At 40.5% G+C, this 18,442-nt stretch overlaps 1 protein-coding gene across 1 annotated transcript in view; it reads right to left on the reverse strand.

Moving 5' to 3' along the window:
- The window catches only part of LOC149451132 (cytoplasmic phosphatidylinositol transfer protein 1-like), a 160,745-nt gene that overhangs the window by 49,285 nt on the left and 93,018 nt on the right, over window positions 1-18,442 (reverse strand). The window contains exon 3 of the mRNA XM_089690970.1: window positions 7,447-7,535. Coding sequence (XP_089547096.1) covers window positions 7,447-7,535 — 89 coding nt within the window. The remainder of the gene's footprint in view (window positions 1-7,446; window positions 7,536-18,442) is intronic.

Here is an 18,442-nt window from a genome sequence, read left to right on the forward strand (position 1 = left end):
CTCTGCCCCTCTCTGAAAATAGTAGTAGCCTGATGGTCATATGGAACCCTCTGGCTAAGAAATGAAGATGAGGACTCTTCTGACTTTCTTGCTCTGAATATTTGCTCCAGGTCAGTGACTCAAAGTATTAAAAAAGGCCAGATGAGCAGCATAACAATACCATTTTAAAAATGAGGCAAGCAATGGCAGCCCCTGTTTTCTCAGGAAAGATTCCCTTCAAACTACCTGGACTTCGTTTACAAAATCTTGTGCATGAGTTGTTTAAATGTATGGCGATTTCAAATACACTTTAGTGGGGAGTGAATTTCTAGCACCCAGAAAATGTTTATGAAAGCATATTTTCTGTGATTTGCATTTTTAAATTTAAAATTAAAACAGAGATCTCAGTAATATTAATATATTTTATATTGGTTGAGTCATACTAGGCTTTAATTTAAAATTTCCAGGCTGAAAATGTGGGCTTATGCTTGTATGCTCCCAAAGAACATGCTGCGTTCTCTATAAATAAACTCTTTCAAAAAGCCTTGTGTGAATAAAATTCTCCCTCATGTTGATTCTTATTCAAATGACAGTCTTGCAAACATTTCTTTATTTACTCCAAGCCAGTTCAATGACAAGCTTCAGTCAACCTCCCTTGCTTTCTGGGCATGGTACACCTGCTTGATCTAAGCTTTTAGGCAGGCAATCACTGGAGACACCTTGTTATTAAAGTGACAGCATATTGACTGTCCTCAGTGGTGGGTGACTCATGTTGGTGACAACAAATGAGAAATCAGGATTGTGCAAATTCTATAAAAAGGAGAAAAAAACCCTCAAATTTGAAGCATTGACCAAATACAAATTAAATACGGTTTAAAATAAATAAATAAAAAGGAAAGTCTATCCAAATCCTATTCCTTTTTTCAGAAGGTTTTGATCAGGCATCTAAGCTGTCATTCCTTTCTTGCCAAGCTAAGGTTCAATTTCTGTCATCTACGCCAGCTGCATAGAGAGCTCTCTCCAGGTTCCCAGGGTTCACTCCTACAAGTATCAAGATTCTGACCAAATTGGTCCTAGATCTTGCAATAAAGCGCACTGCAATCCACTTTTATGTGCAATGCTTTGTGCATAAACAAAGTAGCATAATTGCACAAAATTACGCAGTTTATTCTCCAGTATACCAAAGACCTATAGGCCTGGTTCACACTACATGCATTTCAGTTGTGTGTTTTCTACATCCAAAACGCACAGAAAATAGGTTATATGGTTGTCAATGTCACAGCTCACATCAGTGCTTGAAGTTCCAGTGTGTTCCAGGTGCAGGAAGTAAAAAAAAAAAGTATAAGGCTGCATTTTTTCTGCAAAGAACTGTACTGGAACACAGTAAAAACGCATCAAAAAGGCACTGGAACATGCAAAAACGCACATATCCCTAGTTAAATGGAAGAAAAAAAAAAAAGGGAAAAAATTAACTGGAATGCATAAAAAAAACACACCGGAATGTGTAAAAAATGCACCAAAAATGTGCATACAAAAAGCATCCAGAACGCATCTGGACTGAGTTTCTATAGTGTGAACCAGCCCTTAAATCTTTTACACAAGTTAATATAGCTAATGCGATTATTAAAAAGAGAAGTATGGTCAAAGCTTATTTTGGCACTACTTCTCTTCTGGGTCTCAGGAGTGCATTTAGATTTGCACTCCTGTAACCCAGAATCAGCTGACAGCAGGCTAAAGCCCACTGTCCGCTGACGTTACAAAGCACTCCAGGCTCTGGAAGGATCCCAGCCATATGGCTGCACAGTGGATAAATGGTTAGCACTTCTGCCTGGCAGTACTTGGGTCGCTGGTTTGAATGCCAACCACAGCACCACCTGCCTGGAGTTTGCATGTTCTCCCTGTGCCTGTGTGGATTTCCTCTGGGTACTCCGGTTTCCCTCCCACAATCCAAAGACATGCTGGTAAGTTAATTGGATCCTGTCTAAATTGGCCCTAGTATGTGTATGTATGAATGTGACTTAGGGACCTTAGATTGTACACCCCTTGAAGGTTAGGGACTGATGTGAATGTACAATATATATGTAAAGCGCTGCATAAATTGACGGCGCTAAATAAGTACCTGAAATAAATAAATATGGTCATGATCCACCCAGCTGTTCGATTGACAGCTGTGTCTGACTCTTAATCTAACCATAGATGGATAAAATCCCTGCTGAACCAGCCAAGATTTGATCCATTTGTGGGCAGGTTAATTGTGACAAATGACAGATTTTTCAGCATGAAATTGCCAGTGGCTACAGCTGTTAGCAATAATCATGGTGTTCCCCTCGCTGTGAGAACACAATAGCTCAGCAGGAGGGATTCTGCTATCTCTGGGTTGATGGAGAATTGGGTGAGTAAATCGAGTGATTTTCTTTCCTGCAAGCAGAAAATTGTATAATCTATGCATAGTTGCCAGCATTTCAAAAACATTTTTAGGGACACTTTTTTATTGCATGTCCAAAAAGCCGATGTAGGCAGAGTGATATGTAAAGTAGGGGTGGGGGCCATCAATTGTGGGTGTGGCTTGGCAAAAATATGGCGTTGCACCAAAAAGTGGGTGTGGCCTAAACTACTATAAATGTTGGGCATGGCTTAAAGGGGTGTGGTTAGAGATTTTCTTGGGTTCCTCCATAAAACATTATAGCATGCATCACCATAAATATCACAGCATGCTCCGACATACTGCTCCCCACAACCCCCCCAGCTACAATATTGAGCGGCATCTGGCCAGTCCGCAGCCGCTCTGACATTGTGTCCATGCTGTCCGCTGCCTCCACGGCTTCCTCACATGCTGCCGGAAGTGATCGGCTGAAGGTGGGCTGGCATGGTCACCCTCGGCTGGCCATGCCCACTCACTAATGCTGGCCAATCATGTTATGAGGAAAGAACCACCTAACTTCCTAGAGGTGGAGTAGGGGAGTGGTCTGGGTGTGTCTATGCGGTCCATGTCAGCTGTCCATGACCGCTCCAAAAATTTGTGATTCTGCCTGGGACGAGCTTCTAGTGGGACATTGGTAAAACATTCAGGACTGTCCCCGGCAACTCGTGACTGTTGGCAAGTATAATCTATGACCTACCTTCGTGCTCTGCCGGAGGAGCAGAGCAGGTAGTGGTGACTGTCACTGCTCTCTGCTCAAAGCTGACCGAGAACTGGGTGACCTATGGTTATGCGATTGCTCAGTTCTTGGGTATAGAGCTGACAGACAAAAGGCCAGTCACTAACAACCACACATTCTTACACATCCAATTAAAACTATCCAAAGGAGTAGTCCAAGCCAAGAGACAAACAGACCTCATGGGAAAGTGGATATCATTTTAACTTTCCATCAGGCAACATGTAAACCACCCCTACAAACATCACACCCTGGAAGGCCTAATGGAGAATTTCACAACAAACTGTGGTCATACCATATTCTGCACTATTTCCCCCAGGCAAACCTAATGGGGAACTTGAAACACAGAGCAAGAAGCTAAGGCCTACAACAGCGAGGCAAACTGGAAAAGCCAACCCTAGCATAACTGTTTGCTACATAAAGCGTAGTAAATAGATAAATGAATCAGCAAAACACAGAAAGCTATACATCCCTCAACAAAAAATTTAAAAATGAAGGACCCCAAAAATATAGGGCTTTCTATGTTTAATGTAACCCATAGATACTCGCTCTAGGAAAGCTCCAAATGTTCCAAAAAATCCAAGAATATCCCTGCATCCTATACATTAGATCTCTCCATTCAGACAAACACTGCATCTAAAGATTCAGCAAGAGGAACAAAGACCAGATCCAATCTTAATACAATGGGTTGATCTGACAGTAATGCTTGGACCTGCTACAAATAAAAGGTTTGGTCACTACTGCTCCTCCTGTCCGTCGGTTCTTCATGCACCAAATGTAAAATATTTTTAAAGAATGTGAACGAGGATACAGTGAGGTTTTAAACAGATTCTACAAAAGGATTCTGGAGTTGTGTCTAGTTAAAAACAGGAGAGACCCAGTTCTAATAAAGATCAAGGATACAACATTAATTCCATTTAGGATATATTTATAATTAGGGACTCTTCCTGTGCTGCTACTTCCAACAAAGGATTTACATTCCTCCCCTGAGACTTTCCTGCCTCTTGTGGTGTCCCTCACTGATCCTTTTTCCTCAATGCTCAAACCTTCCACAGACAACTTACCAGTGAGTGCAGAAAAACACAAAAAAACAAACTCTGTGGAGGCATCATGATCCATGTTGTGTCCTGTTGGAACTTGTCACTTTGTGCTTTCACAGATGGTTTAAGATGCCTACCAGTGCCTACCAGGCACTTTCACCCCCTTCCTGCCCAGGCCAAAATTTTCAGCTTTCAGCGCTGTGACACTTTGAATGACAAGCGCAGTCATGCAACACTGTACCCAAACCAATTTTTTTTTTTTTTTTTTAGATAGATAGAGCTTTCTTTTGGTGGTATATAATCACCACTGGGGTTTTTATTTTTTTGCTAAATAAACTAAAAAAAACAAGTTTTTTTTCTTAGTTCCGGTTATAAAATTTTGTAAATAAGTAATTTTTCTCCTTCACTGATGTGCGCTGATGAGGTTGCACTGGTAGGCAGCACTGAGGGGTACTGATAGACTATACTGATAGGCATTGACTGGCATCACTGATTGGCACTGATATATGGCAATGATGGCCATTAACAGGCATTACTAATGGGCAGTGAAAGACCGCTCTGATGGGCACTGATTTTGTGGAAATCATGGACACCGATTGGCGCCAATGATGGGGCTGCACTAATAATCAGAGCCCTGTCAGCGTGAGAAGATGACTGCTTATAACTGGCATTTCTTGTTTACATGTGATCAGCTAATCACATGGTAGAGCCTACGTCATCAGCTCTATACTGCAATCAGTAATCCGCTGTGTTTCAAAATTCCTCCTCTCCTCCCACACAGTAAAGCAAGTATCAGCATGCAAACAGAAACAACAAAAACGGACATCCTACAGTGTAAAACCATAAAAAACTGCATGCAATTAAACCATGGCAACATCTAATGTTTGTGTAGTATTATGTTTAGCAGACTGTGTTCTTCTATTGTTGTGACTTAGATGACGTTCAGATCACATTTTATGCCCAAATCATGCAAAACGCCACGTAATCCCAAGGGGTTCACATACTTTTTCTTGCAACTGTATATGGTCAATTTGCAGTAAGATTCTATCCATAAGCACAATACTGGATTTATATACATTATAAACAATGCAGCTCCTAACTAAAGGAAGGAAGATATATATATATATATAATATTGTAAAGCGCTGAGCAAACTGTTGGCGCTATATAAATCCTGCATAATATAATATATATAATATAATAGCGAGAGAGAAAGATCTCACAGAAAGGTAATACATTTAAAGGTTTTGCTCAGTTGAGAGCATCAACACAGCTAAACGTCTGAGGTCATAAATATGAGCCACACCAGATATTTTGAGGCTTTTACTTTTAGAATGATTGTCATCTTGAAAGGATGTTGAAAGGTTGTGGCTCACATGGCATTGAAGACACAATCACACCATGGATGAGTTCACCTAGCCCAAGGCTTTGTTATTTGTTTACATATTACATCAGAATGGATACAAACTTTAAACAGCTTTAACAATCACATTATTTTGGCAACGGAGTGCTGAAGTTGAACACAAACTTGACCGACTATGCAGTGGTAAACACAGGTGAATTACTACACACCCAGTAGTACCACATGATTCCACCTATTACCTGCCAATTCAGACACCAATATGACAAATCAGGCAACATCAAATGCAAAGGGTCAGTGATTGCCAATTATTTTGCAGGGACATCATAATAAACCAGAAGTGCAACACACAACTGCTCTACAATGTGACTTCTCAAATCTAGCCAAAAATATTAAAAGTGATGGAGAATTAATTCAACTGATCATAGGCTCTTAAACCCTAAAAACCCTCTCAAACATTAACTGCCTTTAATTCTTATGCTACAAGCCTCGGTAAATAGAAAAGTAGGCAAGTTATTTTTTTTTTTTTCAGATTTCTTCAGTTTCTTCCTGGCTTAGGCAAATTATATCATACATCGTTGAAGTCTTCATAACCATTTTTACCTTTCATCTGTAGGAGGCTTTCTTAGCCAAGCACATCCTCCTGCCTGAGCTAAGGGCAGATGGGTTCCAGGAAGTAAAAACTCAGCTTAGTGGAAGAAAATCCCTCTCCAGTGACAACTAATCTTTTGGATTTCCTATCAATTTCTGTGACAACACTCAGATAATAAAGACTGGGTGTATGAAAGAATTTGGCTACACAGATATCAGTAAGTACCTGACATACCCATTTATCTGCAGGTATGATCTGCCTTCATAGAAATACTGGGCTCACTGAAAGCATCCCTAAAGCACAGTAATATGATGTAAAGGCCCTGTAGGCACAGAATATTACTCCGTCCACAACGTGCCCCCCCATGGAAACTTGATCAGGGCCATTCACACTCCATGCTTCAAATTTAAAACTGACACAAATTAATGCAGCTCCGTATTAATAAATCTGTCAATGTATTTTTTTAAATGCAGTCAGTGTAAGTAACTGATCCTTTCCTTGTATCAGTCTCTTGCAGTCCCCATGTAGCAGAGTTCAGACCAGAGGCGACAGATGCAGCACAAGAATCTACTTGCTGCAGTGCTCATGTGCTAACAGAGAACATGCTGATAGGAGTAGCTCATCAGTTTGCTGCTTCTTCGTTCACCATCCAAGCACAAACTAGGGGAGGCACAAGACCTGTGAGTGCCGTCTAACTTCAGCAAAGATAATAAATGGACCTTCTGTTCTGCCAGATAGGGCCTAACAGTGCAGAAGAGCATGTAAATCTCAAGACTGGATGAGCAGAAATACAAATCCTTTGGCAGCTCTCAACGTGTGTAAAATGCTGATAAACGTGTATTCCATTTGCCTGGCGTTCAACCTTAAAGTATAACTGTAGGAACCCCCCCCCCCCCCCCATACAGTAATGGAGGGTTTTAACCCTTGTCAGTATTTTGCCTTTGGGGGAGATTTACCTTCACTTCCTGTCCCATTGCCAAAACAGGAAGTGAAAGGATATCCCTGCAAATTAAGGGACTTCCTTAGGGCCCCCAGGTTACCAGAACTATTGTCCCCATTTTCACTTTCAATAATGGTAAACAGGAGAGAGGAGAGAGTGAATCACCCAAATGGGAACAAAGACAATAAAACTTCATGGATGTTCTAATCCCTCTCCACTCTATTCAAAACTAAAAGAAAGTTTTGCCTTTAGGTATGCTTTAGGCTAAAGTCCAAAATGGAAGACAGCAACCTGGACTATTCTAAACCAAAGTTCTGTTCCTTGAGTGATCTAAAATATAACTGGCTCAACTTAACCTAGATTTGCACATAATTTTACATACCTGTGACTGTGTAGGGATAATAGTTCCAGGCCTTTTCAGTGATGTAGAAAATCTTTGGTACAAATCCTCGTACCCAGGTAGGCAGTTTGCTGGAGAGAGAAAGTTAAATATTTATTATAATGCAGTATACATGAACCAAAACATTTATTGTGAAACACAGAACATCTAATATCTTAAAATTGTTTATAAAGAAAAAAAAAAAATCACTTGCAGACCTCCAAAAAGCCCTAGTAGAATCTCCACCCCTCATCCTCTCTGTCTATTCACAACAGAGGCGAGGGGAGGGAAAGAGGCGAGGGGAGGGAAAGAGGCGAGGGGAGGGAAAGAGGCGAGGGGAGGGGTAGGTATGCAACATGATCTCTCCTTCTCCAGTCACAGAACACCTTGTAATCTGTGAAAAACATACAAGGCTTTTTGTGAATAAGAAAAAAAAAAAAAAAAAAAAAGAAGAGGGCAGGGATACAACTGGAGCCCTTCACTTGCCCGTGGCCATGTTTCTCTGAAAGTCCAGTGCTCTGTTTGTGGCCAGGTTTGCAGCACCATATACATATTACTAGGACTATCTTAATTTGCTGCTATTACAGTATCTAAAATATATTTGTTCCCAGAATTCAGATTTACCCACTTATGTATTCTTAGAATAAATTTAATTTGTAAATAAAACACCTTTTAAATACATCCACAGTGGTTACAATTTAGTGTACATAAGCATTTTTCTTTCACAGCTGGCTTACTCCATCTTTCTAAATATGCTAAATTGTAAACTTTTGAAGCACAAAATTGTTATGCAGTCACATGTATGGAGTAATAAATGTCCATAAAATGTCTGCTTGTCTGCGTTATTAGGAAGATTTTTACATAACACATGCTGCTCGAGTGTCTCACTGCTGTCACATCCAATCTGTTTCTCAAACCTGCTGATTGTTATCATGTAGCCATAAACAGCTGTATACTGTTCTGATGCTTTGGCTTCCTCTCTGGCCAAATACTTTGCTAATGTAAAAGATCTGTACAGAGCTTTTTTTTCCAGACTGCATCACTGGCAGTAAACTTTATCAGAGAAGTGTTATGAGTCTGTAGAAAGATAGCAGCTATCATAAAACTTATGGAGGTGCTGAGGCAGGCCAAATATTGCCCAGTTCTGCCTCCAGTGCAAAGTAACAGCCGTAAAGTCTGGTTTAGGGCCAGAAGTAGTCATGATCACACAGATCCTGCAAGGAGGTATCTAATGGAGCTCACGCTTACTGCTGGGTGCCACCTGCCAAGCTGCAGGGTACATTGTGGCTGGTCCCACCACTATACAGCCCTGGTTAAAAAGTTTTAAGAATGAAACAAATAATTTTCACAAAGTCTGCTGCCTTAGTTTTTATGATGGCAATTTGCATATGCTCCAGAATGATATGAAGAGTGATCAGGTGAATTTCAATTAACTGACTTAAAGTCCCTCTTTGCCATGAAAATGAGCTTAACCCCTTGGTGGGAGGGGTTTTAGGGTCATGTGACCGCCGTGATTCACTGTCACGGTGGTCACATGATTGGGAAAGGTCCCGATCACAAAAGGAGCTTGGGACCTTTTGGTGAGTACCGGACGTGTGCTGGGAGCACGCAGGGCACATGCCCTCAGCATATATGTTTTTTTTTTACCCAAGAAAATCCAGCAAGGACAGTCTCCTAAAGTTGATTCAGCTGCGGAATCAGGGCACCGCCAGTGCAGAGCTTGCTCAGGAATGGCAGCAGGCAGGTGTGAGTGCATCTGCAAGCACGAGACGAAAACATTTGGAAGATGGCCTGGTGTCAAGAAGAGCAGCAAAGAAGCCAAAAAGCCACTTCTCTCCAGGAAAAACATTAGGGACAGACTGATATAATGCAATGGTACAGGGACTGGACTGCTGAGGACTGGGGTAAAGTCTTTCTCTGATGAATCACCTTCCGATTGTCTGGGGCATCCAGAAAAAAAAACTTTTCTGGAGAAAAGGTGAGCACTACCATCAGTCCTGTGTCATGCCAACAGTAAAGCATCAGGAGACCATTCTCGTGTGGGGTTGATTTTTAGCCAAGGGAGTGGGCTCACTCACAAGTTTTGCCCAAGAACACAGCCGTGAATAAAGAATGAAACAAAAACATCCTCCAAGAGCAAATTCTCCCAACCATCCAAGAACAGTTTGGTGACAAACAATGACTTTTCAGGCATGATGGAGCACCTTACGATAAAGGCAAAAATGATAAGTGGTTTGGGGAACAAAACATCTAAATTTTGGGTCCATGGCCAGCAAACTCCCCAATCCTTAATCTTATTGAGAACATGGTCAATCCCTAAGAGGCGGGTGAACAAAACCCCCCCAAATTATGACAAACATCAAGCATTATTGCAAGAATAGGCTGCCATCAGTCAAGATGTTGCCCAGAATTTGATTGACAGCATGCAAGGGTAAATTGCAGAGGTCATGAAAAAGAAGGGTCAACACTGCAAATATTGACTCTGCATAGATGTAATGTAATGGTCAATAAAAGCACTTATGAAATGCTTGTAATTATACTTCAGTATACCATAGTAACATCTGACCAATATTCCACGTTTAGGATTTTACAGTGGAATGCCAAACATACATTTTAACCATTTTCCTCCCTGCCTATGGCCGAATGGCGGCCGGAAAAAACCCTCACCTTTCCGGGTGGACGCCTGCAGAGCCGCGCAATCTGTCACCAGCCATGTACCTCGGACACGGCCGATGACAGATTTGAGTACCGGCCCCGTTGCAGGTACCATGTGACCTGCTATGACCAATCACAGCAGGTCACATGACAGTTGTATACAATGGATGGCTTCATTCATGCCATCCATTGTATACTAGTGTGTCTAGCTGTGAATGGTCACAGCGATCACATGCACAAGCTGGGCCAATCACAGCCTAGCTGTGTCATGTGATTAGCCGTGGCCAAATCACAGCTAAGCACAAAAAGAAAAAAAAAAAAACCTGAATGAATCGATGTCATTCAGGTAAATGCTTTATAGCAAAGTAATTCTTTGCTATAAGCAAATTGTGTAAAAAAAAAAAAAAAAATACTGATCACTTCCCCAAAGTAGTACAATGTTACTATGCTAACATTGTACTTCTCTGGTCATAGTTAAATATGAAAAAAACAAAACAAAACAAAACAAAAAAATTAAATTAAATAATATTTTTTTTTCATACTGTCACCAGTCAGTGTCCCTGATCACCGCCATGCCAGTTATATGGCAACGCTGTACTGCACTGGTGACAGTATGTAAAAAAAAAAAAAAAATAGTGAAAATAATTTTTTTAATTTTTTAATTTTCCAAAATAATGACAAAAAAAATACAACAACTTCAAAAAACTTGCCGTGTCTCTTATGAAGTACGTTGGATTGTCTACTTTGCAAAAAAAAGTTATTTGGGGGATATCTGTACTGTTCTGACATTCTTGGACTTCAAGAAATTAGATTGGCTGTCAGTACTTCAGGACTGATCAATATTCAGATATATCCCATAGTTTGTGAACGCTATAACATTCCTACAAACTAAAAAAATACATCCTAATTTGTTTTTTTTTCACCAAAGAAATGTAGTAGAATACATCTTGGCCTAAATTTATGAACAATTATTTATTTGCAAACTTCTATAACCGAAACGAAGAAAAAACGTGTTTTTTTTTTTTTTCAAAATTTCCGGTCTTTTTTTGTTAATTTAGCAAAAAATAAAAACCCTAGTGGTAATTAAATACCACCAAAAAAAAGCTCTAGTTGTGTGAAGAAAATGATAAAATTTTAATTTGGGTACAATGTTGTATGACCGCACAATTGTCATTCAAAGTGTGAGAGCGCTGAAACCTGAAAAATGGCCTGGGCAGGAAGGGGGTAAAAGTGCCCGGTATGGAAGAGGGTAATACAAAAAAAAAAAAAAAAAATTACGGAGATACAGAAACATATACATTCTCCTCCTCTTCATAACAAATAGGAGGCGTTCTGTAGCCTAGTAGGAGAAAACCCAGGCAGGGTTGAAAACACTAATGGCAACATTCTGAACACACTGGAGTTTGGGCATGATTAACAAGTATTTCTCTATACCCGTGTTGTTTAAAGACAAAACATGGGGAAATGTGCATCTATTGAATGTGTTTTATTTTACCCAAAGACCAAGTTATCAGAGTACATCACATACCACATGCAAAATCAGTCTCTTTCAGAACCCCATCTAAGCCACATGACAACAATTATAAACTAATAATAGACCACATCCAAGAATTTGCCAGCAAAAACTGTATCAGTAGTAACCAATATTGATTTATATATAAAAAAAAAAAAATCTGTTCTTGTCATCCAACTCTGTACCATTCTATGAGAAGCTGAGCTGTAATATGGATACACAAAGGCATGTGGCCTACACTTCACTAAGACTAGCCATACATTGGTCAGGGTTTTTTTTTTCCATTAATTTTTTAAAACAAAAAAACTGACCCAATTGCCAATCCACATGTCGATGTGGATGGGGGAATCCTCCAGGTGTGTGTCACTGTATTCTGACAGAGGAGAGACTCCCCCACCCTTGGAATACACAGATCAGAGCAGCAGTCTATTTTCTGCAGCACTGGTGGAGTGAAAAGAAAATACCAACAGGGTGGTTAAACAGAAGTCATGTGGTAGATTGACTTCTGTTCAACCACAGGGGCCACACATGGATCAAAATTTGGCTGGGCCCTACTGAACTGGTAGAATTACAATCCATGTATGGCCAGCTTAAGGCATCTGATATAGTACCACACAAAGTGATTAATTTACAAATTAAGATCTTTTGGAATTGATTGATATTGTATGTACCTGGATAGAAAACTGGTTACAGCAGTGTACCCAGACAGTAGTAATTAATGGCATATTTTTTAATGGTCTGGAGTTGTGTGCCCCAGAGCTCTGTCCTGGGAGCAATTGGTTTTAACTTGTTCATAAATAAAATAGAGGTTGGAATAAATGGTTCAATCTCAGTGTTTGCTGATGCTACAAAGTTAAGCAGGGTAATAACCTTGCAACAGGGTATAGCAACTTTTAAAATGGAGGAGTGGGCTAAATGGCAGATGATTTTCAATACTGAAAAATTTAAAGTGATGCACTTGGAAGCTAAAAATATGCATGCAATTTACACACTGGGGGGAGATTAGCCCTGGGGGAAATAGAGGCAGGAAAGGATCTGGGGGTCCTTGTAGATCACAGACTCCGCAATTGCACTCAATGCCAAACTGCTACAAGCAAGGCTAGCAGACTCTTAGCACACAAAACAGGTATTTGCTGAATAAATAAAACTAAAATAATTCAACCACTTTATAAAACTCTGTTTCAGCCACATATCAAATATGCTGTAGAGTTTTGGTCAACAATCCTCATGAAGGATGTCCTTAAACTGCAAAGTCCAAAAAAGGGTAGCAAAACTACTAAGGGGGCTGGAGGACCTCAGTTATGAGAACTGCAAAAAACAAAAACTCATGCTGCTTGCAGAAGAGGTGCTTAGAAGGGGATAGGATTGCTATATACAAATCTATAAATCAGGGGTGTCCAACCTGCAGCCCAACACAAAATCACAAGCTTAACTGCTTCCGCACCACCCTATAGCAGAAATATTGCAACAGGGCGGCACGGGTGCGCAAAGTCACGTATATATACACACACGTGATTTTGCAGTTCCAGCTAGAGGGCGCCCCCTACCTGCGCTGCCATTCGTGGCCTCAGCTGTCAATCACTGGGTCCCCGCCGGTGATACCCCCCCGCCAGCACCCTGTGATCTCTGAGGATTTCCGATGGGGGGGGGGAAGAGACCTGTACGTAAGCAACACAGAGCTCTCCTCTGTCAGCTCCTGCACACTGCTTTGTATGGCTCTGCTATGCTCATACAAAGCAGTGTGCTTACAGTGAAACACACAGCCCACACAGTAAAACAGCTCACAATTAACCCTTTGATCTCCCCACTTTAACTCCTTCCTGCCTAGTGCCATTAGCACTGATCACTGTATTGGTTTCACTGGGGATGTCCCACTATAAGTCTCTGATCGCCGCCATTACGATTTAGAGAAAAAAAAAAAAATCTAGTATACACAGCCATTTGTAAATGCTATAACTTTCACATAAACCAATTTACATGTATTGGTATTTTTTTTAGCAAAGACATTTCGCAGAATACATTTTGGCCTAAATTTATGACGAAATTTGATTTTAAAATTTTTTTACTGGACATGTTTAATAGCAAAAAGTAAAAAATTGTTTTGTTTTTTTTTTAAATTGTCAAATCTTTTTTGTTTATAGCGTAAAAAAATAAAAAAAAAGTGCACAGGCGATCAAATACCACCAAAAGATAGCTCTGTTTGTTGGGAAAAAAACAACGTAAATTTTATTTGAGTGCAGAGTTTCATGACCGCGCAATTGTCAGTTAAAGTAACGCAGCGCCGTATTGCAAAAAATGGCCTGGTCAGAAAAGGAGGTAAATCCTCTGGAGGGCAAGTGGTTAAACATTTAAATTTTTTTTTTTTTAATGTGTTTACACTTCAAGATAAATTAAAACGTTTAGATGCGTTACTCAGTGAACACAATGCACAGGGATATGAAAATTGGTAGTGAAGCAAATGTCCATATATTGGTTGAACTAGATGGGCCTGTGCCTTTATTCATCCTTACCAACCATGTAACTGTGTAACACTAAATTACCCAAGCACTATAACTAAAGTGGAATGTGCACATGCCCCAAGCACTGTGGCCGCAAAGGGAAGTATATCACCAAAAATATTTGGCTCAGACAAAATCAATGATCAAATAAAATAAAGAAGAAAAAAAAAAAAAAGCAGTACATTCCATAACATGGAAGATAAAACAGGACAGGAAGTCCTAGACCAGGAGTTATTGTATATATGCCTCTACCTGCAGGTGATTGGACACTGGCAATAGCTTAGCTGGGGACTCCCTCCCAGTGCACCATCATATAACCCCACTCAGTGGGAAAGGAATAAGGAGACACTGAGGTCGAAGGGGAGGGACCTTTGTCCTAGATGACATGGAATTTCCAGTAACTTAATTGTACAGTAACAACACAAACCAGCAAGTCAGATCATGGGATGTCCACAAGCAACATCGCAGACGGCTGAAACAGGCCCACAAAAACCAAGAGTGAAGGTACCATTAAACTAGGCAGATATCTTGAAACACCTTGTGGATGACATGCGCATCAGAAGAGTCCTGAAGACTCGGTAAAACTTAGAGAAAGTATGAACAGAGGACTAGGTGGTGGCCTTGCAAACCTGTGAAATTGATGCTTGATGCTGAAAGGCCCAAGAAACAAACCTCATGAAAGGGGCCCTGATGCAGAAAAGAACCCCTTCCTTGAGGGCATAAGTTCTGGAAGTGAGCTGCCAGAGCCACCTAGAAATGGTGGGGAAAACCCCCCCCCAAAAAACAAAACAAAACACAGGGTGACCTTCAGAGAAGGCAAAAAAGGGACTCTTTCTAAAAGGATAAGCACAAAATATTGTGTAATTTACCCTTTATTTACATAAACAAGCAGTAAAAGGTTTTTTGTAGCATCAACAGTTCCTAAAAGGCATGGCATCCATGGACAACATTTGTTTTACGGTAACGTTCCACTGAAACAGGCAAGTGGAAGATCTTGTGTACTAGAACTTGGCACACAGTGTGTTTACAAGAGCTCTTAACAAGGACAGTCTGCACTAGTATATACAGTTAAAGTCAGGGGATTCCTTTGTGTTCTTGTGGAACATACTTCTTCATGTTTGTACTAGGCTTTGCACTCATCACCAGCTGGTATTACAAATGGCATGGAGTGAAGAAAAGCCAGCATAAGTAAAAGGTTTATACTGCTCAACTTAATACTGTGTTTAATGAAATCTTGTACTGGGAAAGAGTTCATCAAACTATGCTTAATGCTAGGTGGAATTCCACTCTACTCCAGCAGGCCGCATAGGCCCTTTTCCCCTGATGCTGCGATCAAGTAAAGCCGTAGTTATAGCAGTTCACCTGATATCTACTAGTTTTGCACTGTCCCTTCAGAGTGAATTTACATGATGTTTTTTGAAAAACAACTTCACCACTATTACATCTTCAGATTTATGACTTTACATCAACAGACAAGTGGTACCCTTCCTCTGCTACAAGTAGGCAACGTCATGATCAACCCCATAAGCACAAACCAGACTGTGCCAAAATGCATAATGAGGATATCCGCAAACTTTTACTCATTTGCAACAAGAGTGTATGACTTTTTCTTCTGAAACAGTTGGCAACTTCCTCTGCACTTCCATGTATACTCCCCCATCCATCCATATGCACACTGGTAATGCATATTTCCTATTATGGCTGCTCAGTACTATTATCAGGTCACTGGGCACTGCTTCGCATACACTGCCCCACCATTTGTATTTACCAAAATTGCATACAGGTCACCTGTTAAATGCCAAAAATCACTGTTCCTGTACTTGTGTGTAATTCTTCTCACTCTGCTCTGTAGTTGAAGAAATAACACAGGATTGTTATCTTAAACACAATCAAGTGTCAGTAGTATGGAAGGTCAGCCAAAACCTTGTTTTTGGCCAAAGTGGGGAATGGTTAGAGCCTCTTTTAGGTTTTTATTGCCATCAAAAGAAAACCCTGTGCTTAGGTGTGCATACAATATAAAGCAGCTAAACACTAAGGATTTTGATACTAAATGAGAATAGTAAAACAAAGTGCTGCAATATAAAATAAAAACACAACTGTAACAGTGCTACAATAAAGTGCATCAAAAAATAAACAAATGTAAGCCACATATTAATGTGTAATAAATCAGAATTTAGAAAACAAATCATTTGAAAGAGCTTCACAAGTCCCAAAGTGCATATATTCCAAAACACTTATGTATGTGAATAATGGACCCTTTGCAATGCCACTCTCAGCTGTGGCCTGCACAAAAGATTGTGGTCCCGCTAGCTGGAAAATCTATGTGCCAGCAGCCTGAGAGCAATTGTTACTGGGTTAGGCTAATTATGCAATTAAGCATGCATAAAAGTGGCCACCCGCCCAAGTCTATAACTGGCTTATGAAGCAAGGACACATAAACAGGCATCACATAGTGAAAAAAAGAGGGAGAGAACAATGTTCTTGGACAACTTGCCAGCCAGCTTGCTAACAACCAAATTAACCTGTCTAACAGTATGCGTTTATAACAGGGGTTTAGTTAGCACACATTTGCAAATACATACGTAAGCCACAGAGCCACGACACGGCACCCTGATCATCTGTGGTCCTAACTCTAAAATTTGTGAGTCCCCATAGTAGAGGCACATGCATTTAACGGATAGATCAAGGGCAGGTGGACCTGAGGGAGCCACCCCTCTTAAAGGCAAAGGAGTGCACTGGACCCCAGCATGTAGCACAATGGCAACCAGGGTCCTAGTGCACCCACGTACCAAAAAATCAAACATGCATAAAAGTGGCCACCCGCCCAAGTCTATAACTGGCTTATGAAGCAAGGACACATAAACAGGCATCACATAGTGAAAAAAAGAGGGAGAGAACAATGTTCTTGGACAACTTGCCAGCCAGCTTGCAATTATGCAATTAACCCTTCACACTGCCACCACCACCTTTTTTTTTTTTTTTTTTTTTTTTTTTTACAGAGCAGGAGGAAACTCACAAATTCTAGCAACACCATGATATTAGCATAAGCATCTGTAACACACTGTCACAACAGACAGCTATAGTCAGAGGATTATTACATACAGTAGCACTCTTCAAGAGACATGGATTCTTTAGTTTGCATTAAAAGCTTTAGAGACAGTTTCAACACTTTTCAAAATATGGTTTATTACTAAAAAAGGTCAAAATGGTCCAATTAAAATAATTACCGAAAAAGAGGTTGCAAAAGCTATAAAGAGAGCAATAAAACAACAGAAATAAAAGAAAGGAGTTCAGAAGGCAAAATACTTGCAATGTCCTTGGTTTAAGCAGAGTCCAATTGTCGGAACAAAAAGATTGCCTTGGCTCTCAAGTCTGTAGATGTTTCCTGATTGATGTTAAACAAGAGCTGTCTTTTCTCCAGCCTGTCAGTCTTTTTCTATCATATTAAAGGGGTGTTGCCTGAGAACAAATGACCAATCATCCTATTTGGAGATTTGAAGCGGTAAACCAAGGTCAAGACCGCACTACAATTTCATACTAAGGTTAATAACCTCCAATAGGTGCAGGTGGCATCCTAGCAACTGGCAGATTATTATTCAAAATTATATTTCAAACCCAGCGATACCAAACACAGCATCTCCTTGTCACCCAGGAGGGAAGAGACAGTCCTGTTCCACGTCCTAGGTTCCAATATAGTCATGTAAGACCTTGTCCGACCAAAATGATTTATCCAAATATATACCCAATACCAATTATATACCTAATATTAATGTGCCCAGTTCCTGCTGAACTTTAAGAATTGTTTGAAAAAATGTCTACATGTGGAATGTATGTTTTATGGCAAGCTCTAGCCCTAATGGCTTAACAGGTCATGACTGACCGAGTTATTGTTTTACGATCGAGCAGAGGAAAGTGGCTTTCAAAGCAGACCTCCTACACCAGACTAATTAGCGGATAACAGCCCTGGAGCTTCATCTATCTGTGTTTTATTTATGTCCATTCAACTTACAGTTTTAAATTCCATACCATGAGGGAGGAAAGGAGAGCCAAAATGGCTGAGGCCTAACAAGATGGCTGCCTTGTACAGTGTCCATGTCTCTATTGCACACAATTGTTACACCCAACACTGGGAGGATGTACCCATGGTGGTGATCGTGTAGCAATGGCTGGATGCTCTAATGTCACTCTGTCAGTGCCACCAACCATCGTCCCGGATCATCTCCACAGCAGTACAAATGTTACCAGACCAGTGCTCCCAGTCAGTGATCCAGATCACGGCTGCATCACACCAGTTACAGTGTCCCCAACCACCACCACACCAGTTACAGTGTTA

This window comes from Staurois parvus, unplaced genomic scaffold (assembly GCF_062004578.1).
Source record: "Staurois parvus isolate SC_StPar_1 unplaced genomic scaffold, SC_StPar_1.0 ptg000548l, whole genome shotgun sequence".
NCBI lineage: Eukaryota > Metazoa > Chordata > Amphibia > Anura > Ranidae > Staurois > Staurois parvus.